The following is a 24,778-nucleotide window of genomic DNA, read 5'->3' as shown; positions in this document are numbered from 1 at the left end:
GGAAATACGGGATTGCGGCACAAATTTCAACGGCTCGACCTATGCTCGTAATTTTCGATGTATAGTGTGATGGGGAGGAAACCCATCACCAGTGCAAAATTAGAGGTTAAATGGCAGTGGGGGAAATTTTCTGAGGACGTGGTCTAACGGACCGAGTGCAAAACTTTTTTGTTTCAGCGCTGACCTACCATTTTTATCACTTTATTGAAAGGACCATGAAATGTACTTTCCGCTGACGTGCGAAGAGTAAGTGTCTGATAACCTTTTGACCCTCAAGAGGAGGGTTAAACATGGATTTGTTTAAGAGGTCTGCCTTACCTCTGCCCGCCATCTTCGTCGAAAGTTTGGACGCCGCGCGGCGAAATCGGAATGTACATTTCAATCGATGACGTAACTGATACAGTAGCGCGCCGCGTGGGTGTTATTTGTTTATAAACAATTTAGTCTGACTGACTCTCTCCCTCTCTCTCGCTCTCTCTCTCTGCAATAAAATTTTTTTTGCTGAAATGATGTATACGCAACTGCGTATCTGCATATCTGCGCCTAACTAAGGTGTCACTACGCACGACTGAAATGTTACGTTTATAACCGTAGCAACAGACCTCAGATGAGCCCAGTCGCTCTGCGGCACTTGTGTAGATTGTACATGTGTGAGTGTGTGTACCACTGAAACAGGGTAATTACAATTTGTTGAGATTTTCAAATACATTATTACATAGCAACTTGTTGTAAGCTGTCTAGTCAAATTTCAAGCTACATCTTGGGATTTTAATGGTGTCCAAATTCAGAAAATAGACAAACACAGAAGATACATTCAGAATTATGTACTGTACACTGATAATCAAAATTTGAGATGTGCTGATGGTTTGTTGAAGTTTGCTTGCTCAAGAATGAAATGGGACCTGTTGCGTGAAGATATGGGTTATGAAAAACCACCACACGCACACATAAACTTTAACACACTGGACTACATGTCCAGCCTCTATTTGCTTCTTGTACCTCATATAGCAATGATATATTATGGGGTAAAATGATTAATTTGGAGTGTATAAAACAATGACTGTGTCATGTTTATCTTTTTTCCTTTAGGCGTCAGCCCTATGTGGTAAGACCACATTTGCTAGGCTCTAATTAAAATGAACCCCCATTCTTATAACATGTAACACAAACGGACTTCTTACTTGACCATTTAATGCCCTTACATGCCCTTTTACATAATTTTTATAATAGATTGTTAGCAGCCACTGCAAATCCCTTGATATATATTGTTTTGCCAAGTTTTACAGTTACAATGTTGGGACTTCTCATAATTAAAACCGCAATGTTACAGACAAATTCACCTGCCACAATTCAAACTAAAGACTCTTTACCATCGAGTGAAAGTAGTTTCTCATTAATAATTACGTTATTGTGAAAATCCCGGCCTTCTACAAGCACCGGTTGTGCTCAACAGTAATTTGTACCATAACAGGCTAACGCTCCATTAGGAGTGTTCCCAACTTTGATATCATTAATAATTAATGATTAATGATTAATGATTGATAATCCTAACCCTAACCCTAACCCTAACCTATAACATAACCCTAACCATTAATGACATTAAAGTTGGGAACACTCCTAATGGAGTATCAACCCTATAACACATGAAATACTTCCCACTAGGAATATGAGCTTTAAGTACGATGGCCCAGCTGTATAAGGACAGCTTTTGATACACTAGGGATTAAATTTTAATGCGAAGCCAGGCTAGTGATATTCAAAATATGGATTCTGTGCGTAAGGTAAGAGGAAATAGAGGGGGAAGTATAACATCAGGCTCGTAGCACAAGGGGAGACGTATAAGCCATATGTACAACAGCTATAGCATGTAAAGTGTTCCCAAGTCCCCACGTAGAAGTCTTCCGTCTGATATCAGAAACTCAGAGCTTGGACTTTCCAGAGCCGATGCAGATGTAGGGCTTGACGAGTGGGAAAAGTCCAAGCCCACTCTTGAATGACGTGACATTGTGAATAGTGGTGGGTTGCTATAGAAAACAAGGAAGTATCGGAACTTACATCAGTCAAATATGAAAGTAACATGAAGTAAACGCTGGTAGAATGGTAAAAGTATCATTTAAATTTGGTAATAATAATCACACATTGTTTACCTTAACTCTGTCATCTGCAATTTCCAGACCATCCAGTGTACTCTGGACAGATGCCTGCTCTCCCTTGGCAGATGACACAATGTGAACAGCCATCTTGGATCTGTGTGGACCACCTTCTGCTATCATGTCCTGCAAACAAATGATGTTGTTAATTGCTTGTGTTAACCAAATTAACAGGCATGCTTTGATGATAGTAAAAGCTACGAAATTCACACTGTACCCTTGTAGGATACTCCCTGTAGTACAGAATTAAAGATGATAATGTAGTTGCTATTTTGCTTGACTCTGCTGCTATTTGCCGTATCGATCTACCCATATGATCGATGTTGAACTGGGTATTCAGTATAATGCAGTGGACTGCGTAGTTATCATTACGAGATTACGAGTCCAATTTGTAATTGCTAATGCAACTATCAATTAAAAACCCAAATTCACATTTTTTTTAACATCGCACTTACCCTGTAAAATGTCACCACATCTTCCTTGGTAAGAGTTTTCAGATGGGCCACTTCTATACTATCTGTATAACAAAATGGATTAATATATTCATTCATGGATGTAAATTTGATTAGTGGAAATGCCATCCCCTATGTATTAGATACTTCATCTTTAATGTAAACGTTAATGCATTTGCATAATAAAATGTCTTCTACCTAATTGTATTAAATGTGTTAAACACGTTAAACTCATACATGTTCTATAGTTCAACAAATTAAAATGTTTTGTAATATAAAGAGCAGAATGTGAAGGAGGGTAATACTGTTCTAATGTGTGTGGGTTACTACTACTCACCCCTGTCAAAGTTGTACTGCCTGGAGACGATCTCTCCCCAATATTTCGCCGATTGGTGCGATAACTTCTTCGGTTTTTCCAGTCGCCTCGCTACCAAGGCTGACAGATGTCTCTGGAATTCCTCATCTGACATGTTGTCTAGATAGGTCTGCAGATAAAGAGATTTCCCATGCATTGGCAAAATCATTTCATGCTACCATACTACAGGAAAACGTATGATGTAGTCATAATAGTATCCCCAAGCTGCATTGAAAATATATCAGTGCAGTTGAAGCACTAGATCCTATGTCTGGGCATGAATATATCTATACAATTACTAATTATAAATGACTAATGATATTCACGATGCTGGCTATAGTGCTGTTTCTTGACTACAGATTCAAATATCTATTTGTTCACATGTTGCAAAATTATGCAGATTGCCAGTGACATATATAAATCATATGTATTTTCAAATCAACTAGAAAAATGTGTGAGCGCATGTATTTTCGAACTAAAAAAAGAATTTTTCAATGATTTTGTCACCATGGTATGGAGGACTAGGAGGACAAGAAGGTACAGAAGAAGAGAACGCAAAGGAAGTGCTCTTTGCATTATATCATGAAAATATTTACACTAATTTGTACACATCTATGTAATATTATTTGAATATGCTGTTGATTATATTAATAGGCATCTCTGCGATACACACATCTAAACTCTGTAGGAAGGCTTCGGCTCTCTGGTCAACGAAATCACAGGATTTGTCTGACTGTACTATGATCCTCAGTCCCTGTGTACCGTGCGCCCGTCGCACTCCGCTGAACACAATGTAACCTGCAACAGAAAAATAACAGTTACCCATGAATAGAGACATTGGCAGCTGCAGCGGTGGCGGCGGCAGCGGTAGTGATGGTGGTGGTGGTGATGTTACCGTCAACATCATCGTCACCATCATCATTGTACAATACTTATATGACCATGAGAATTCACCGCACTCTCACTGAAAATAACGGGTATACACATACGAATTTAGCGACAGAGTCGGAAGGCAGCATCCGAATAAATATAACAATGCTTAACTATATTAGATACTTGGGGAAAGAATTCGTGTGTCTACTTAAGTGCATAAATGTGTGTCAATGCTCGTTGTTAGTAAACAATGGCAAGATATGTTATGTCATAAGAGCAATGACATCTGACACTCGCGCAAAATCTCTCTCGTTCGAGCAAAATAATTTGACTTCAGAATAAACCAGTGGTAGAGCTTCATACTCTGTGGTACTCCTGTAAATACCGTATCCCTGTGAACCTCAGCGTTACCCTACCTGGTTTAAGCCCATTGCCTTTTCATAAATTCCAGGTTGTGCGTGTATTCCTCTGTGTCCCACATAAAATATTTCGTTATAATGCAAGTTGCATTAATATCTCTTCTTGGACGGAAACGTGTCTTGGTGTACCTCCAACTTACTGTGGTGCCTTAATATTTGTGATTAAACCAAATAAAATTTTGATGACCTAAAAAAATTGTATTCCTACTGTTGCTACTCACCGAGCTGTTCCTGTGTGCGTAATACATTGAAGCACGGTTCGGATATGATCTGGCAGAAGAGTTCCAACACAACATTCATCGGTATTGACTGCAGGCTGCACTGGTAGTAGAGCTCTAGTGCTGAACCACTGTGCACCTCGTTGTATTCTCTGAACAAGTAACTACTATCTGCAACGAGACGTTTAATAATACTATAATGAGAATAAGTTTCTCAGAAATGAGAGAGAATGAGTTCTGCCTCAGCAATTCCACCACAAACCCTCTATATACCCATAAATTCAACCTAAACCAGAGATGCCAACACATATTTGAAGCAATCTGTAGTTTCTGGCCATCAAATTAGTAGTTCGAGGGTCACGTAGTGACCCGAGTTTGCTAGGGGGGTCCGGCATGCCCCCCGGAAAAATTTTTGATTCTGAGATGCAATTTCCTGTATTCTGACGGTCAAAAATGACAATAAATTGCCAATAATTGACAAAAAAAATATTTTTTTCGATCACAGTGAAATTCGTAGTTTGATACAAACTGGTCGTAGTGGTGCAAAAGGAATAGAAATTCGTATAAAATATGGATAAATCGTAGTGGTTGGCATCTCTGCTAAACGCTTGAACATGTTGAATGCATAAAGCCAGGTTATAATCATTAGAGATATAAACAGTAATGGCAAGAATACATTACAAATTAACAATAGATTTATTAGCTACAGTATACCTAATTGATTTACCTTCTGATTGTGTTAAGAAGATACATTTGATGAAATTTAGTTAATGCCATGTGTACTCAGAATAATAATAACAATGATAAAATACATGCTCAGAAGACACTTCCCACTACATTATACAACGCAAAGGTTTCAAGCTCTTCATTATTCACGTTTCACTAATCTTCATAGCAGAAATAAATACAGAGTAACTGGCTCCACAACTCACTATCTGGAATCTGGTACTCTCTATCTTTCACAAGCTGGCTGGGCAGCAGTGGCTTTGTTCGTACAGTGCTCTGCAGTGTCTCCTCAACAATTGCAACTATCTCACTCGCTTTCTGTTACAGAAGAGACAAATGTTACAAATTACAATTTATATCTAAAACAGTCTTATACATTATATCAGTAAATAGTCTTATGTACAACGTAAACATGCTGTCCTTTGATGTAAAATCATGGAACGCTCAGAGCAACTGCAGACATATGTAAATTTTATCATGACAGCCATTGTTGCATTTTGATGTGGTGACTTTGAATTCAGCTGTGATATATTACATCACAATCTTATGAAACTTTTACGTGGTTTTTCTATACACATAGTGTAATATATGGTGACAAAGAAAGTGAATATATATATATATATATATATATCACCTACATGCACATGTGAAGCTCTCTTTCATAATACAGCCAACTAGCACTCTGCTCGTTCCAAATGTGTGTTAAGCATTCTATATTTAATACCACATGCAATAAGGATACTCTCAAACTTTTGCACGGGTATTGCTCTAATGAAGATTAAACGTTTATTGACGAATGAATCGAATCAATCACACGTTTTATTTATAGAGGAGATATATCTCTATGCTCAAGCCAAAAAATTTCATGAAATTTCCAGCACATAATTATGTTACCACACAAATTTTGAATTTTTATGTAAAAATAGTATTTTGGATATTTCTCAATTACCACAGAGTGAGGAAGCAAAATTTTCGCCACAGGTTAAGCACAATATGTACCAAAATAGCGCATCAGGATTTTTCTTTGAAAAAAACTGCTTGAAAATAAAGTTGTGTGTTAGAATTGAAAATTTTAGCGAATAAAGAGGCATAACTAATAAAATACAACACTTAATAACAATCCCTGACACGCTTTTTTACAGCCATATGTTACCATTAAAACGAGTGTAAAATTAAAATAATCCGAGTTGTAATCACAGGAAAATATCCATTTATACATCGGCTACTATGTCAGAAATCGAAACGGAGAAATCAGCGTTTTTCTATTTTTCACAATGATCGACCGCCTGTGTGCAAAATGGGTGAACGTATGTGAAACATCTACTGTTAGTACTTACTGTGACATATGACTAACTGACACCACTAAATTGGTAATATGTTCCATGCACCTTGAGAAATTGTGAGAAATTACAAGGTTACCACCGCACTTTCATGCAAAACGCGCGTACGATGTGTACTGCATGCCGTTACTAAGCTATGTGTCAACAAACACGCGCCTAAATGCAAGGTGTGTAACAAGGGAAACGGGGCTATTTTCGGTCGCGCGACAATTTCAACTATCACTGGCAGATGACAGCTGTAGGAGGGTTGATGATGAATGATACTAGCATAGTAAATATTATGGAAATTCTGGTTGTATCATCTGACGTCAGCTGCTGCTCACTACACGGGCAATCAAAATGCTCTAAAAGTTCACATGTACCGTTATATGGAGAAATGAGCATATTCAGAGGTGGCACATAGTGTTAGCCATCGAATAAAGTAGAAAAATGAAAAATCTGTAAAATTTTGCCTAAAACCTTGAGAGAGTATCCTTAACAAGTAATGTGTAAGTAACAGTAGTAAGACAGATAATGGAGCAAAGAGCCAGCAGTGAAAAATTAGGTGGGCTGTACTCGGTTGATTTAAAAAAAAATTATGTAAATATCTTGCAATAACATGTTCACTTCACTGAGTCATAAAGTTGTGATCTGGGTCGGGTTCTATTGTAAGTTTTTTTTTTTTATTATGCCTAATTGTGAATTACCTGCTTCGTGATATTTCCAAAGAGAAGGAACTCAATGTGCATTTTCGACAGTAGCTGTGGAATGAACTGTTGCACTCTCTCTAATGTAACCTCTGCAACGAAGAGAAGATAGTACATATAACCACATCACAGAGCTACCTTGGCATGTACGTAAGAATTAAACCAGCTCGAACCACATCTTGGTAATATAACATCACTTCAACATGGGCAGTATTGCTCGCTCACACTTTAACAGCTTTAGTGATATTGTTAGGGAACCGTTAATAACCGTTATCAGAAACATGAAACACGAAAAATGTAATATGTCAAGACTGACCTTCCATGTTGTTTAGCAGTTCGTCTTTAGTCCAGGCATGTTCAGCCATCAGGATGGAGGTGTAGTACGTTGCATGCTGGTGTGGTTGCTCAGCACGGAAGTTCTTCAAGCCCCGCAGATACTGCAGAGACCAGAGAATGAATAATTATTTATACATTTCTAATTGCAGCAGGATGTATTTTCTAGAACCACGTTGGTGTTGTTTACGATATGTCTACAATGCACCAGGACATGTTGTAACCTACAAACATACACACGCACGGACACACACACACACGCACGCACGCACGCACGCACGCACGCACGCACGCACGCACGCACGCACGCACGCACGCACGCACGCACGCACATACATGGTGTCTTGCCAATACCAACAACGTGGAATGCACACATGCACAATACCATAACAGATTGATGTATATGTATTAGTGCCAACCTGCCCTATTAGCTTACATTATAGATTACGCAATACCTTATAGCTTTTGTACAGAATTAGATATTCACAGAAAGTGTTAGACAGCAGACAACAGTCTTTCATAATCATTTGCTATGCACTATTCATCATTTGCTATGCACTATTCATCATTTGCTATGCACTATTCATCATTTGCTATGTGCTATTCTACTGCACATGTGTAGCCAATGCCTTATGAACACTGACCACAGGTTGTATTTCAGCTAAATTAGGATGAGCAACCGTGCTTAAAAATTTTCTAGAACCAAAGTAAATCCATTGTGTTGCTCTTGATTGCTGGGACATTACACAGGATAGTGTTACGTATCAGGATTTTTCAGTGGCACCACGGCAAGTCAGGAGGGCAACCAAGGCAGTTGTCATCGGTACCGCGGCGAAAATTGAGCCGTGACATTACAGAGAATAGTGTCCCCTGTCAGTATGATGAAGATTGATTACAGGCCCACTCACATTCTCTTTGAGGATGTCAAACCTCTTGGGGTCAATCTGAAAGGAGGTCATCTTCTCCATCACCTTCCTTAGCAGGACATGCTGCTTGTCACTGTAGCCCTCCACCGCCAGCTGCAAAATGAAGCCATTTGAGAAGATTAGTGCTCGTTAGTAAGCGCTCGTTAGTAACTCTGAGATCTCAAAGCTATGAGTAAAGCTACAAACAAAGCTATGAACAAAGCTATGAACAAAGCTATGAACAAAACTGAACAAAGCTATGAATAAATCGATAAGAAAAGCTACGAACAAAGCTATGAACAAATCGATAAGCAAAGCTACGAACAAAGCTATGGGTGACAATGATGGATGGAATTGAATGGCGCTTCATAACTCTTTAAGCTGCTTTTGACTATTAGCTAAGCGACTAGTATTATGGGCTTGAGATTTATTAAGAGCTTTTGTTCATCAAAACCATAGAGAGCCTTCACCAAACACGCATCACAATAGCACTACGATACATAGATGGCTGTATCCGCATTATGTGTTTACTTGTGAAATGTAAAACTTGAAATTCTATTGAAATTTTACAAATAGTACATATAATGCATAAAAAGATGGATGGATGCCTGGATGGATGAAAGGATGAATGGATGGATGAATAGATAGATAGATGCATGCACGAACGCACGCACGCACGCACTCCCGACCGCCCGCCCGCCCACCCCGCACGCATACAGAGGATAGATAGACATTGTTCATTTTTCCAATCTGTATCATCCATCCACATCACAGAACAGCACTAACCGTCAGTCCATACTTGCTATTGTCTAGGCTGTACACAAGGCCTGCTAGTTCGGCTGCATATGCGTACTCGTTCAGCGTGTCTCTGAACAGAGACACGAACATGTAGACCATGCTGGCGTGCGTCGGGTCGAGGTACGCTAACGGACTGAAAGATGTGATGACATCAGTACCAACGTCTACGTACAAGCAGTCTGCCCACACATATGCACGCACACTTACACATACACACACACACAAGGACACACGCACGAACGCACAATAGATGATAAAGAATATATTAACCCCTAATTTGCTTTCCTGCCACTTCTATTGACAAACTTCTATTTGACAAACCCTTGCATCAATTTTTGATAACAATTCAACAACCTAATTCTAGTGAATATATCCCCTATATCCCTGTTGCACAATCCACTGTAAGCAACTGCTGTGTAACCCATGGCACACGATTCCTGAGTTTGTGGAGGCATCGTCAACTCGACGACTTATTTGTACTGATTTGGAACTTCATAATCCAACAAATCCACTCAAAATGTGACAATCATCCATACAGATTTGACAAAACCTATGGAAGGTGAGGGATAACCAAATTTACTGCAAAATCTACTTCAGTGTAAAAAATAACATGCAAAATTCGTAGGAAAATTTAAACATCGGATTACCGGACTTTCTCGGGAAAAAATCCGAACGCTGCTAACCTAGTGAGTGCGACTTCCTTGCCACTAGTATGAATAAACATAGCTCATCGTGACATACCTGGTGAACTCCACCGCAATACAAGCCTTCGGTAGGAGGTATTCATTATCCTGCTTGTACCACACCCGAGACATGGGGCCGTTCTGCATCAGACATGGCAATGCATTCGCCTGCAAGCAAAGGAGCAGAGAATAATTCAGTTATACACACACACACATTCATACAAACATACAGAGACTCCGTATTTATGAAATACGGTATTTGCGAGATACCGAATCTGAGACAAATTCGCGACCGAGCGTTCACACGCTGATTCGCGGCTCCAGAAATGCCGTATTTGCGAGCTGCGAGCTGCTTTAGTACACTGAAACAAGAGCCGCAGAACGTCTGGGCTCATCTGAAGTATGTTGCTACGGTTATAAACGTAACATTTAAGTCGTGCGTAGTAACACCTTTGTTAGGCGCAGATATGCAGATACGCAGTTGCGTACACATCATTTCAGCAACCTTCTGCATTCTGCATACCCCTCCCAAATCCCATTGGTTGATACAAATCGTGTGCCTAAAACTCCTGTTTTATGGTGCATTGTGATCCTAACCCTAACCCTATTAAAAAAAATAATAATTTAATTGTTGTAAACATTATTTGTTGTTATGAAATTGTTGTAAATAAATCATGTAAATATTTGCCTTAATTGGAAAGAAATAGTTAAATGGATAAAGATAAAAAAATACAGAAAACAGGTAAATAATAAAAAATCTGATGGGATTCAATCCAAAGACCTTTGAGCCGTAATCCTGTGCTGTAGCCGTTGGGCTATCAAGGCATATTGGCTTTCCAGATTATGGATGTGCCATCAATATGAGAACACTGTGACATCATTGAGGCAGTTCAGGAATCTATGTTTAACCCTCCTCTTGAGGATAAAAAGGTTATCAGACACTTACTCTTCGCACGTCAGTGGAAAGCACATTTCATGGTCCTTTCAATAAAGTGATAAAAATGGTAGTTCAGTGCTGAAACAAAAAAGTTTTTCACTCTGTCCGTTAGGCCATGTCCTCAGAAAATGTCTGATATCTGACCTCTCCCCCACTGCCCTTTGACCTTCAATTTCGCACTGGTGATGGGTTTCCTGCCCATCTCACTATACACCGAATATTAAGAGCATAGGTCGAGCCGTTCAGATTTGTGCCGCAATTCCGTATTTCCTCCTATACCTTAAGTTAAGGGGCAAATATTCCCCCTCCGTTGACACATCTTGACCTTTGACCCCCAAATTTGTCATCCCGAGTCCTTTTCACGATCCTCCTCCCCCCCACGTCCCGAATATCGTCACCGTACGTCGAGCGGTTAAGATTTGTGCCCAACTGTTGACGCACGCACGCACGCACAATCATGCGATTCTACAAGCTGCATCTGACTGTGTCAGATGAGCTAAAAAAACAATGCGTCCAAGCAAACAATCAAGCAAACAATGCGAAATAAACAATGCAATGCGCACCAACTGCCGATAAAATACGTAGACTGGTCCGCGCTCGACAGTTCCACTCGCGTTACACTGGAACTGTCGAGCGCCAACCAGTCTATAAAATATGTGGCTTCAGAAATTCGGTATTTTACATGTAGCGTTCACACGAGGAAATACGCGGTCCAAGCAGTGTTTGCCACTGAGCAGAAAAAGCTGTAGGCCTGCAGGTCCTATAGCTCCTAAAAGCTGCAGGCCCGCCAGCAAAGCTGTAGGCCTGCCAATTTTGGAGCAAATATATATATATAAAGTTGTTCAGTCGAATTAGTTCATACTCGCATAACTAGAGATCTCCGCAGCCTAGAGGAAAACTAAAGATATTTTCAGAATCAGCACGTTTGGCAGGTGGTTCTGGCAAAAAAGTTAAAAAGTTAAAAAGTTAAAAATTGATAAAAATTCTATTCATCAATAGATGGCGGTGCATACAGATTAACATCACGTACGTGTGAATCCATGATGTATATCCTTAACGGTGCAGTGGCCTAATCGCTAGAACATTCGTCTCCTACACCAGGATTCCAGGTTCGAGTCCCTGGGGAACTAATTTTCCCCTTTTTTCCCTTTACCTACCTCTTTAGTATGTAATATTTTTTATTTTTTACTTTTTATTTTTAATGTCTTTTATCTTTTGATTTCTTATTATTTTTTACTGCTTGGAATGGGATGGGATGGGATGGGATGTGATGGCATGGGATGGGATGGGATGCAGTGCAATGGGATGGCATGGGATGCGATGAGATGGGATGGGATGTGATGGGATATGGGATGGGATAGAATGGCATGGCATGGCATGGAATGGGATGGATGGATGCATGGATAGATAGATAGTTAGATTTTTTGGGCATTTCCCTTTCAACCAAGCGGTCACCAACTGAGTAATGCCACTGATTTCCCTGGGCAACGCCGGGTATCCCGCTAGTTGCAGTAATAAAACAGCATATCATGTTCTTCCTTGTGTTTAAGCCTCAGTCACACTGGGGCCGGACTGTCCACGGATTACCGCGGATGGGGCAGGATCTCCCCGGACCGTAAAATTTATAATCCGTGGCGATCCGGGTGAAAAAATTCATCATCGGGCCGGATCAGGCCGGACCAGCACGGCAGCGCCACGGACCATCCTGGATTGAGCCCGGATGAAGCCGGCCCCAGCACGGAGTCACTACGGACCGCCCCGGACCGCCCCGGACTGCCTCGGACCGCCACGGACCTGATCCGGCCCCGTCCTGGCCCATCCGTGCTCCCATCCGTGTTGGGTCCGGCTTGATCCGTAGTGATCCGTGGCCGACAAAAACGACACGGATGGCCACGGATGGGCCCGGTTCAACACGGTGTGGGCCCGGTTCAACACGGTGCCACTACGGACTGTCCCGGACCTACCACGGACGCGCCACGGACCGTCCAGGACCACCCCGGATGGGGAAAACTTCCTGGACCGTCCCGGATCACCCCGAAAATTTTAAACAGTTTAAAACTTCCGGAGCGATATCCGGGGAAATGCCGCAGGACATCAAGGACCACCCCGACCGGCCGACCGTCCAGGACCCAACAAGGATCTCTCTCCGGATCAGTCCGGCAGCGTCCGGCCCGGTCCGGAGGCTTGGTGTGACTTTAGCTTTATTAGTCATTATCAATGTCCATAATCATAATCCCTCTGTTTTTCCTTCCTCTCGTCGGATGACTGTTTATGCTTCTTTGCCGCGGGCTCAAATTAAGGAAACGCCACATCATTGTTATATGTAGATCCTTGTAACTACGACTCCACTTTGACAGCTGAGAGACAGACTGGTAGTCTGGTACACATCGGTAGCAACGTAGTAGCCGTTCATAACATGCGAGTGGAGCCATCATACGTACACCAGTCTAACCATGTGTCGATCATACAGTCATGTCGATTTGTCGAAATCTGAGACACTTGCTCAGGCCAGACCACGGGTCACCCACCAATGAAAAACGATTTCATGTTTTACTCGCAGTTAATTCCGCACTCGACTGGCAACTTGCCCTTTAGTTTAGACACTGTGGTGCGCAGCTTGGAACAGGGTTCCAGGCTATCGCTTCTTCATTTACATCAGGCTGCAGCGAATATGCAGTGGGCGAACGCATTGTTTACATGTATGTCACGCTTTACACCTGGAAGTTTACGTGCAAGAAAAGATTTCTACATGTAACAGTTTCTCAGTGTTTCAAATTTTCGGTCGATCAAATAGGCTGTAGGATCAGCGGGCCTGTTTATCAAGAAAGCTTGTAGCCCGGCCCATCAAAACTGTCGGCGGCGGGCCGACGTGAATTTCGAACACTGGGTCCAAGAGATTCAGAATTTCTCAAGCACGGCAAATAATTCGGCATCTGGGAAGCCGCGTATTTTAACAAATACCGAATTTATTTAGATTCCGTATTTCTTGGACCGCGCATTTTGCCTCGTGTGAACGCTAAATACCAAATTTCTTGCTACGTGTGAACGCGGCTAGTATAATGGAGAGAAAACAAGAAACGGCGCTGCATCAAAGCCAATGAGTGGTGGCAAATAGAACGCGACAACACATGCGCACCTCTTCGTCACGAGTCAGTAGATCAAAGTTGGTTGGGATGAATTCATTTGCATCTGGCATTCTGAGGTTTTCATTTGCACCTGCATTTTTCCACATCTGAAACAGAGTAGAAACATGTGCATGTGCAGTACATGTGGCACAGATCGAAAAAATGACACTGACTGCATTCAAAAAAATCAAAACACAAGTCAATAGTTAGAGATACAGAAAATAAATTGCTTTCAAATTTTAACAGTGAAAGTTTAGCTAGTCATCTATATTGGAAGTGTGGGATTATGGGGGAAATGCTGCAAATAGTCACCAAGTATAATTCAGTAACACATTTAATAGAGTACCGAAGCCGTGACGTCACTGCCGCCTGACGACCGCTCGACTGGTTCTACACAAACGGTTGCTATGCGTGGATAACCCGTGCGATGTCGCGCACTTACTATGTATAGTTTTTAAATTAAATTAATACTAGTAATACTATACTATTACATAGTATTGCCTAGTAGTACTACTAGTACTACTACTACTACTACTACTAGTACTACTACTAGCTCCTGGTAGTACTAGTATTACCTAGTACTATACATAGTAGTAGGGACTTTGCATGAGCAATGGTATGGACGCAATTACGATAACAGCTTTAGCTTCTTTCTTCTCCGACGAGCCGAAATCACTGCAACGAGGGGAAAACCACTACAAATCGGACCATGTAGAGAAATGTGATTATTGTTCAGGTGAACTACGAGGAGTTGTTAGAGCCAGCATGAAAGACAAAAGCTACAACGTTGTGGTAAGTTTTGTAGTTCACGAAGAAAAATGAATGTCTTACTACATTAATGTGGAAAAATTAATGTCTTCCAACGCTGTAGTCCCACTCGCGCATATTTGTGTTTGTGCAACGACTTTCGGGGGTTTGAAGGCACCATTAAATTATCATTTAGTCCATGCATGAATATCATAAAAAAATGTAGGAAAGTACAACTTCAAGATCGAAAGCTAGTTGGTGCGTGCATGAACACAAATAATTTACCAGGTGCAGGAGTACAGTCTCAGACACGATGGCCAGTGCATTACACTTTTCCATTTCCTTTTTACAGTGAAAACCATATTTTATCAATATGCTCTGTATGTTCTTGGCAAGAAATCGTTACAAAAGTCTATATATATGTATAATAATTTTTGTAAATAATATTAAAATACATGGATGATGGATTACAAAATGAATTAACTTTTTTTTAAGCCAATTGAAGGATTGTAAATTTTATGACTTTCATTGTTATTTTCCGTGCTATTTTGTTTTCATAACAAATATAAAAGCATTCTAATTGGTGTTTTTTTCTTCTTTTATTTCTCAAATTAAATTGTAGGTACAGCTGGGTGAGAAAAGCATCACCTCGTCAACGTGCGAGTGTCCGCGTGGTCAGTACAAGTGCAGCCACGCAGCAGCCCTCATCATCTTCGGCATCCACAACATCAGCCGGACGGACGTGGAATGCCAGTGGCGTAAGGTGAAGGGACCGGCAACCGTCAAATCTGTCGATGAGATGTACCCGCCGCCAAAGGACTATAACCCTCTCACAAGAACTGTTACCGATGATGACCGCAACTGGCTTCGCAGCGAACTAAAGACTTGTGGCCAATTCACCGGGATGTACTGGCTTTTATCCCCAGAGCCTGATGTCCAGCCACTACCAATTCCTTCAGTAGAAGAACTGATTCTTTCGCCAGCCTTTGTCAACCAGAACCTGAATGTAGATGCTCTTCTAGACAGACTTAAAATTTCTGAGGATCAACAGCGAGCTGTAGAGCAAGCAACAAAGGGCCAGCGACACAACCCTGTGTGGCATCAACTGAGGAAGGGACGATTAACTGCGAGCAATTTTGGCGTCGTGCTGAAAGCAAAACGTGTCACCCCATCTCTACTCAAACGGCTAATGGGGACCTATGATTTGAGCGGCGTCCAAGCCATCAACTGGGGCATAACCCAAGAGGAGGAAGGAATTAAAGCCTTCAAGGCAGCCAACCAGTGCGAGGTGGTTGAATCTGGACTCTGGCTGTCCCGGTCGGGAGTACTGGGTGCCTCTCCTGACGGACTTGTTGGAGAGGATGCCATCGTGGAGGTGAAGTGTCCGTTCACCCAGCGTAATGCAACAATCGCGGAGGCGGTCGAGAGGAAAGACTTCTACATAAAGAAGAATGAAGAAGGGGGCTACAAACTTCAGGAGAACCATCAATATTGGCATCAAGTTCAAGGACAGCTCCACCTGACGCAAAGAGACCTTTGCTACTTTGTTGTGTGGACAACAAAGGCAGCACTCATCCTGAGCATCAAGAGAGATGCATCCTGGATCGACAATCTAGAGTTCTTGGAGAAGTTTCATCGAGAACAGATTCTCCCTAGACTGTTGAGTGGCGATGAGTAATAAACCTTAGATATTATAAGAACTTTTTTTTGTAATTCCATACAATATAATTATTGTCTTCATTCTGCAGTGAAACGTTAAGGATTTTCCATGCCAATTAATATTTCTATAGTCATTATAGTGTTAACGTTCTGAATGTACACAATATTATCCTTACAAATACCTTAACCTAACACATTTGTATTTTAAGTAGAATTTTTAATTAATGTTTAAAATACAGAATAATCCTTAAAATTGTGTTTATTTTCCCTGATTAGTTTTTACGGAATTTACATATTAAAACTACTATTGGATATCAGAGATAATGAAATTACTTGATCATTCTTGAAAGAAGAAATTTTTTTATTTTGCTTATTTTTAACCCATTTTGTTGCCAACAAAAGGAATATTTAGATTATAGCCAAACCATTTATCTACGCAAATGCATCTTTAAATATTGTGAAACCTGTGTTTAGTGGAACAACTTAGTTATACGATTCTAGTTATTTTTGCCTCGCATGTACTTTTTGATAAATTGTATTTCAAATAATTTACCTACTACAAAGTCATCATTTTGTGACTTTGAGATCTCTCTTTCAGCCTTTATAATCGATTGTGATGTTAATAATGAGTTGTGTTTGCAATAGTGCATGTGTTGTGACAGTTGTGTTTCATGTACATGCTTCCATCTTATAAACTTGACTGTGTGTCCGTTTATTAGCAGGTGTTTTGTGTTTGCCTGTGTCTTTCATTACAATTAAATAGAACAAAATCAGATTATCAGTGGAACATCGTCATAAAGAGGCACTCTGGGGGGTGTTGCATATATAGAGTTGCGATTAATCAGTCTGAAAAATGTGCCTAATAACGCAAATCTCATTGGCGGAAATGCCAATATTACTTGCGATTGATCGCAACACATTCAGATATAACAAAATTCATTTTGTTTTATTGGGGCCAAGTTCCTCTTATAACAAGGTTCCACTGTGATTAATATCTAGGTATAAATTTGCAAGACATTAATTCTCTATTTCAGAGGAACCTCTGTAATACTGGTTATTACATTACTTATCCTCTCGTGATCATACAGTGTCCGCGTATAAGATCGCTACTAAATGGTTACTCATAGATATATACAAATACTAAATGCTGAGATACGTATCTAGAATATACAGACATCTTTAATACACACATATAGAATACTACGTAGACGTCCATATACCAAGCATCGACGAGTACAGAAAAGTACGCGACAGAAACACAACTTACATATCGAATGGTGATGTGGATAGCGATGACAGCAATAGTAAGAAATGAAACGTATGTCAGACGCTGCATAGATAACTCTCTCATTGGTTGACACGTACGGGTTCAGCTACGCGTCGGTGATCCGCGGTTATGCTAGGGGCACACGAGCGTATTTTATCGCCCGATCGCGGCGATTAAAATCGCCAGCGAATTTAATCGCCCGATCACGAAGGGGCACACGTAGCGAATTTAATCGCCCGATCACGAAGGGGCACACGTAGCGAATTTGAGAGCGTACGCGTACGCCACTCGACGGAATCACATGATCACATGATGCATCACATGATATCAACAACACGTCCAATTGGTTTAGAAAAATCGATCGGGCGACAAAATACGCCGGACACGGGCACACGAGCGAATTTGCCAGTAAATAATCGCCGGCGTAAATAATCGCCCGAAAATATCTAACACTTTGGATACGGGCGATTCGTGCGGGCGATTAAAATCGGCGTCGACGTGAACGAGCACACGGGCGAATTTTTCATGCGATTTTAAAATTCGCGGCGATCGGGCGATAAAAATCGCTCGTGTGCCCCTACCTTTACACAAAGGCTTGCTAGTATCCTGCCTAAATTCGATTATTATGCAATTATCATATTTCTGTATTATATTACTATTCAGTATTACACCTCTCTATAACATTAACATGATTCAGAAGTCCTATTCGATATCGGCTGTGTCTCTGATCTCTCTGATGAGGGAATGCTGCAGATTGACAAGGCTGCAACAAACTTTCACAACTTTTTCAGTGTAGCACCTTAGGTATGGGGGAATGAAAGTTAGAATCTTGAAATCCTTCAGGCGGGCGTTGGCTCTTTCCACGTGGATCCGGCACTTTGCAATGTTTTTGGTGATCTTCACCTCGCTTTCGCTAAACTTGCCGTGGGACAGGAAGGGGGGTATATTAACTGACACACCTGGTGGCACAACGTCCTGGATGAGGAAACCCTTGTCAGCAAGGATGAGATCGCCGGCCTTGAAGTGGGTGAGGATGTCGCATTCCTTCACTACAGCCTTGTCGGAAACTGACCCTGGAAACAGTTTGCTGCAATACGTAATGACAGCATTTGGTGCTACACCCAGGAGCAGTTTGAAGGAATGCATACCTCTGTATGCCGAGTAAGTCCTCTTCTGATGACTCATAAGCTTTGGAGCTGCAATCTTGACATCAGTGCAGTCGATCACCATTCTGCAATTCCCAAATAGTTGAAATGCGTCTGGCATAGACATTTTGTTTTTCTCGCGGGATGGGACGGTCTTCATCGTGTCTTCGTAGAGTAGATTGTATAGGATGTGGATCAATGTGATGACGATGTTGCTGATTGTGGCAGTGCTGGTGTGGAATAGTTGGGCTAGGTGTAAATTGGTGTAATTCTGGCGCAGTTTCATGAGTGTGATGAATACCTGGTCCTGGAACGTGATCGATTCGACTCGCCAGCCGCTGAAATATGCAATGTTATCCTCAAATCGCTGTACGTATCCGGTGACAATTCCTAGAATTTTCTTGTTTGGGAGTCCTGTCTCCATACAAATAACTTCATCTGTTAATGAGTCTACGCTGTATTTGTCCCTCCTGTAACCAGCAGTGGATTGCAGTTTTTTTAGTTCTTTAGTGGTTTCTTCTAATTGGACTTTTAATATCACATTATCAACTTTGAGATTCTTTGTCTCACTCTCACTTGGTCCAGGATCAGTGCTACTAGCTGGTTCGGTTACTATTGGTGTTGTACACGCATCGGCAGTACTAAGTTTTATTTTGTTAGCGGTCCTTTTTGGAGCTTCCGATATTGACGGAAATATCTTGTCAACATTACGTTGGAAGATCTCTGGTATTCCCTCTTTCTTGCCGTCGCGGAAATGACATACACAGACCCTCGAACTGCTGCTCGGCTCCCTGTCTGCACGCCTAAAAGAAAGAGAGAAAGAAAACAATAAGTACACATTTTCGCAAGTCTCACAAACATGTTGTTTTAAAACTTTTTGTTAAATCAAGTTTAACGGCATTCAAATTTATTTTAGTTAGTAAAACTTTCACCACTTAAATTACTGTACTATGGTTGGTTATCAATAAGGTTAATAATTAAGACTACTGAATGTGTAATTAAGACTGACAATAAGTGATACGTTTTTAATGGATGGCAAAGTGTCTCTCGATCTGACTCAGCTCTGGTCTGCCAAAAATGTATTGATAACTTGTGTATCGTCATGATCGTACATGTAACAATACTCAATAGTTCATTTTGTTTACTTATTTCTAGCATTTGATTTGTATAAATCTTATTCTTAGTCTTACTCTTAGAATATAATTTAGACAGGGAACTCAATCACAAACATACACAATTCCTCCCTTAATGTGTAAAGGTCAACAGAGTATGGGTGTGAAGAATTTAGGGCAAAACGTCGGTAATTCAATCGATGTTGGCACTTGGCTTTTCAGATAAAATTTGGTGAGCCTGCGCGAACACAGTACTCAGTAGCCTAGGGCCGCGTGAGGCGTGCGATAGTCGAAAAAGCCAAAAGTTTTACCGACATTTTCACCCCAAATTGAGAGTCTAAAAATAAGTTGCTTACCTAATTTGTTTAATCCATTTTTGCTTTACACGTGGATCCTTCGGAAATCGAAAAAACCTGCAGGTGTCACGCTCGGATTGATGATTGCAATCGGGAACAAAACACTGCACCATACTAGCAGTGTTGTGAGATAGCAAGCAGCCATGTTTAAAAGATTGTGTAGAACCAGGCCGTGCGTTGTCTTGACAACGTGACGTCACACTTCGGTACTCTATTATATACACAGAAGTCTTAATATCTTATTATTATTTTAATATGGCATCATGACAAATAGGAAACAGGGTGATCACAGATCCATATTTCCTCTAACTGGCTGTTATCAAACTAGTTTCACATCACAGCATTAGCATTCATATACTAACCTGTAACCATCCAATAATTTTTTAATAATCTTATATTCTACAATGACTGCTGAATTTCTTACACAAATATGGTTACCGTGACGAGTACAAGGACCACACTGTTAACATGTTCTCACCTGGATAAGCTCGTCAGATATTTCTTCAATTTTATAGTCTGTTCCATACCACTCTTCCTTCTTATCAGTGTGTCCCTCAAACTTCTGGCCAACCACGGCAATCCTAGAATTTAATAGTGGCAGTCAATGGCAAGGAAACCAATACAAATACACAGTCGCTTCTAATGCACTCAATCAATCATAAAAGGAATAACCTTCACATATAACGTACTCTCAAATAACACATTCTGGCTATAACCCAACTTAAAATTCCGAAAAGCGTGTTTCATCGTGACACCTTATGACGTCACATATACGTGACCACGTATGAAAATTGAAAATATATATTAAAAATTGCTATTTAAGCTTAACAGTATGAACTTGGATTGCTTATATTTTACGCAAAATTCTACTTCCCAAATTAAATAGCTGGCTGCCTATGTTATTACAGCATGGCAAGCTTGCGGTTAGTAGCCAATATCTACGACCTGGCTACCGAACCGAATTACCAAGCAAACACTGTCAAAATTGTCTTATTTATAAAAGGTGTACAGCTAAAGCATCACATACCGTATATTCTCAGGTATTAGATGGCTGAGTACCTGTTCTATCAAATCAGGTTTATATTCTTCCAGAAGGTATGGTCCACTAAGCACTTCATTCAGCCGGTACCTCTGTTTGTGAACAGGTGTGAAACTATATCATATGCTAGCAAAATACTAAAAACTTCAAGACGTGGCAATCCTATATGAGTATACACTGTACACCTAATATTTACCTAAACTCAATATTGATGCAAGAACATATGGCTTCAAATATCACGAGAATTAAATGGAATGTATTTTACAAACAGTTTCAAATATCACAAGTCACAAATATCACGAATGTCTTTTGTCAGACCTGTTGGCATACATACATGAAGGTTTGATGCCACGTTGGTCACAAAACCCTGGGGCTTTTCCTTATCCTTAAACCTGAAGGTCATCGCATTTAGACTCTGAAAGAACAATTAACACACCCAATGTGAGAAGATATGTGTGTATAGTGTATAACCATGTATCAACATAAAAATAAACTAAAACAAAAATGAACTTTTATAATATGCACATAAATTATAGTGTTGAACTACCACAGTTCAGATATTTTTACAATCGTGTATATGTATAATGTTAGATTGCTTATCGTAGTTGTACAAATAAATTAAGCATGCACTTCACTGCCTCAATTTCAACCTAAAGCACTGCTATTTCACTGCTATCACATGCAGAGCAAAACCCACCTGGCATTCTCTAAATACCCATTCCAGAGGTCCAGCTGCCCTCAGCATGTTCAAGTACTCGAAAATGTGAGTGACTATCTCATCCGTGTGCTCTAAAAACATATCAACGTGTAATTACAATTCTTTCAGATGCTTCATATAACAGTAATTATTTTCTCGGTTAGCATTGACCATTTGCCTGAAAAATAGCTGTGGTTTAAAAGTACATCAGGAGAAAGGCAAATATGGAGATAATACCAGTATGTGATCATGAAATATTTTTGTCTTTAAAGTTTTTATTATGAGATTTTTGCTCAGAAACGCTCAATCCAAAAAAATATAGCGAAATATACTATATAGTCTCACCTCACAGCGGATATATCACTGATTACACTAACATAAAAAACACTAAGATTTTGTGCAGCTATAGCATAGGAAATTGAATATGAACACATCGTAACACACTGAAATTTTATCGTGTCGGGACACTGTCAAAATGTGTCAACTTGTAATTTGTCGGTGCAAACGAGATTTTGCGAGAGACGTGTAATGCTAGCCGCACACTATACGACCCGAGCGGGATCGAGAGGCTTACGTCTGGATCGGAAGGCCTTGCGTCTGGCTACCGACTGGTTTGACACGATCGGGAGGTCATTTTAGGCCGATTCGAATTTTGAATCGGGAGCGGAGCGGGTCGTATAGTGTGCGAGGGTATACGACACGACTCGGATAGTGTGCGTGGCCATCCGACCCTGCCGCCGAGCGCTGAAGAAAATTGACCAATCACAGAGCAGCGCCATGGTAACCACATTCGGTCAAAATGGCGGGGAAACACTCCTGACCCTTAGTACACACTAAATCCGCTTGGAACGCCACGAGAGCGCTATGGTTAGCGCCGACTTTGAGTCGTACAGTGTGCGTGGGCCTCCCGATCGATCGGCTGCCAAGCATATGGTGTGCGAGGGCTTACGACTGCGGCCCGAGCAAAATCTTATAGTGTGCGGCTAGCATTAGTCTATGGACAATAGCTGGTGCTTGTAGCGCTACTAACTGGTCCAAGATTACAAGAAAAGGCTCGCTGGTAATTGAACTTGCATGTTTTGGTGAATACGAAGGTTCTAATATATTTTATTGTTACCCTAGACAGTTGCTGTTGCTCAAGCAATAACGGTAGGTAATTCAACGGTCATAAAAGTGGGGAGGGACCACTAGATAATTATCATAAATATGGCTTTAACTGAATGTCCATAAAAATAAAGCAATAACAAGTTGGTACGTGATGAGATATTGAATATTGAATGATAATTGAATATTGATTGTGTGTAATTGACAGCAATAATGATTTGTTGGCCCTACTGCATTTTTAAACTAGAAAGTCCAGACTAGACCAGTTGTCGCCAACTAGATGTATCCCCGGTGATCTAGTATGAATGAAATATCTCTGTAAGGACGTAGAAGGTAGGTTAAGTTAAATAGGTCACAAAGACAAAGGTTTGTTACACAACTCATCTGCCTGAGATGTGCAAGTATGTTAAAATTGGTTGCCTTAGGGGTTTTGGTATGCAACACACCTTCTCCCCAAGATGTGTAAGTATACAAAGTTTGGTCGCGCTAGGTCAATTAGGGGCCGAGTTATAGAGCAGAAGGGAAATATGATAAAGGTCAAGGTCAAGTTCAATGTCAAATAAAGGTTGCATTGACCTGGTTTCAGTACGCGACACACCTTCTCCCCAAGATGTGTAAGTATACAAAGTTTGGTCGCGCTAGGTCAATTAGGGGCCGAGTTATAGAGCGGGAGGGAAATATGATCAAGGTCAAGGTCAAGGTCAAATAAAGGTTGCAGTGACCTGGTTTCGGTACGCGACACACCTTCTCCCCAAGATGTGTAAGTATACCAAGTTTGGTCGCGCTAGGTCAATTAGGGGCCGAGTTATAGAGTGGAAGGGAAATATGATCAAGGTCAAGGTCAAGGTCAAATAGCGGCCGCAGTGACCTTGTTTTGGTACGCGACACACATTCTCCCCAGGATGTGCAAGTATACCAAGTTTGGTAGCGCTAGGTCAATTAGGGGCCCGAGTTATTGAGCGGAAGGGAAATATAATCAAGGTCAAGGTAAAGGTCAAATAAAGGTCGTAGGGACCGCGAACACTTCTCCCAAGAGTTTGTAAGTATACAGTTTGCTCCGCACCTAGGTCAATTAGGGTCATTAGTCGCCGAGCGGGCCAAGGAGATATCAATGAAGATTAGGTGCAAGGTCCAATGTCAAATAAGTGGAGTGACCTGGTTCGGTATGCGAGCACATCTCTGCGAAGATCGATGTAAGGGTTTTTAAAACTCCAAGTTTGTACGCGCTAGGGTCAATCAAGAGCTCGGGAGGCGATTCTAGAGGCGGAGGAATAATAATGATATCCCGCGCGTCAAAGATCACAAGGAGGATAAAGGTCGTAGTGACCTCGTTCTTGGTACGCTGCGCATCTTCTCCCCAAGATGTGTGAAGTATACCAAGTTTGGTGGTAGAGAGAATTCACATTAGGTTGGCCGCAGTTCGCTCACTATAACGTATGAGCATGGCTCACAGGGAATATAAGACGGTCTCGACTACGTCAAACCCGTAAAATAAACGTTTGCAGTGCACGCTGGGTTTTGGTACTGAGCGTCCGCGAACCCAAACATATCCTTACTCCACTTTGTAATCAAAGCATATGTATAACAGTATAAACCGCAAGTTTGTACATCTTGGGCGAGAAGGTGTGAGAGTCCAAAACCAGGTCAACTCG

At 41.0% G+C, this 24,778-nt stretch overlaps 2 protein-coding genes across 2 annotated transcripts in view; one reads left to right on the top strand and one right to left on the bottom strand.

The window, feature by feature from the left end:
- Positions 1-1,556: 1,556 nt before the first annotated feature.
- LOC106820694 (insulin-degrading enzyme-like) overlaps positions 1,557-24,778 on the bottom strand; it is a gene marked incomplete in the record, with an annotated part of 39,027 nt that continues 15,805 nt past the window's right edge. Inside the window, 17 exon segments of the mRNA XM_014825201.1 lie at positions 1,557-2,024; positions 2,148-2,276; positions 2,606-2,667; positions 2,940-3,087; positions 3,631-3,755; positions 4,471-4,638; positions 5,400-5,511; positions 7,220-7,311; positions 7,536-7,656; positions 8,461-8,571; positions 9,244-9,388; positions 9,997-10,106; positions 14,012-14,107; positions 20,765-20,867; positions 21,314-21,417; positions 21,660-21,740; positions 22,023-22,114. Of these exon segments, the coding sequence (XP_014680687.1) occupies positions 1,920-2,024; positions 2,148-2,276; positions 2,606-2,667; positions 2,940-3,087; positions 3,631-3,755; positions 4,471-4,638; positions 5,400-5,511; positions 7,220-7,311; positions 7,536-7,656; positions 8,461-8,571; positions 9,244-9,388; positions 9,997-10,106; positions 14,012-14,107; positions 20,765-20,867; positions 21,314-21,417; positions 21,660-21,740; positions 22,023-22,114 (1,904 nt within the window).
- LOC106820695 lies at positions 14,659-16,445 on the top strand. Its single transcript, XM_014825202.1, has 2 exons — positions 14,659-14,792; positions 15,370-16,445. The coding sequence occupies exons 1-2, from the start codon at positions 14,766-14,768 to the stop codon at positions 16,423-16,425; spliced, it is 1,083 nt and encodes a 360-aa protein (XP_014680688.1). The 5' UTR covers positions 14,659-14,765; the 3' UTR covers positions 16,426-16,445.

Source organism: Priapulus caudatus, unplaced genomic scaffold (genome assembly GCF_000485595.1).
Source record: "Priapulus caudatus unplaced genomic scaffold, Priapulus_caudatus-5.0.1 Scaffold43, whole genome shotgun sequence".
Taxonomy (NCBI): domain Eukaryota; kingdom Metazoa; phylum Priapulida; class Priapulimorpha; order Priapulimorphida; family Priapulidae; genus Priapulus; species Priapulus caudatus.
This window is presented reverse-complemented; position numbering and strand designations above follow the sequence as displayed.

Coding starts and splice junctions, on each gene's coding strand:
- LOC106820695 (XM_014825202.1), top strand. CDS start 14,766: ATGAAAGACAAAAGCTACAACGTTGTG. Junction 14,793..15,369: donor ACAAAAGCTACAACGTTGTG/GTAAGTTTTGTA, acceptor ATTAAATTGTAG/GTACAGCTGGGTGAGAAAAG.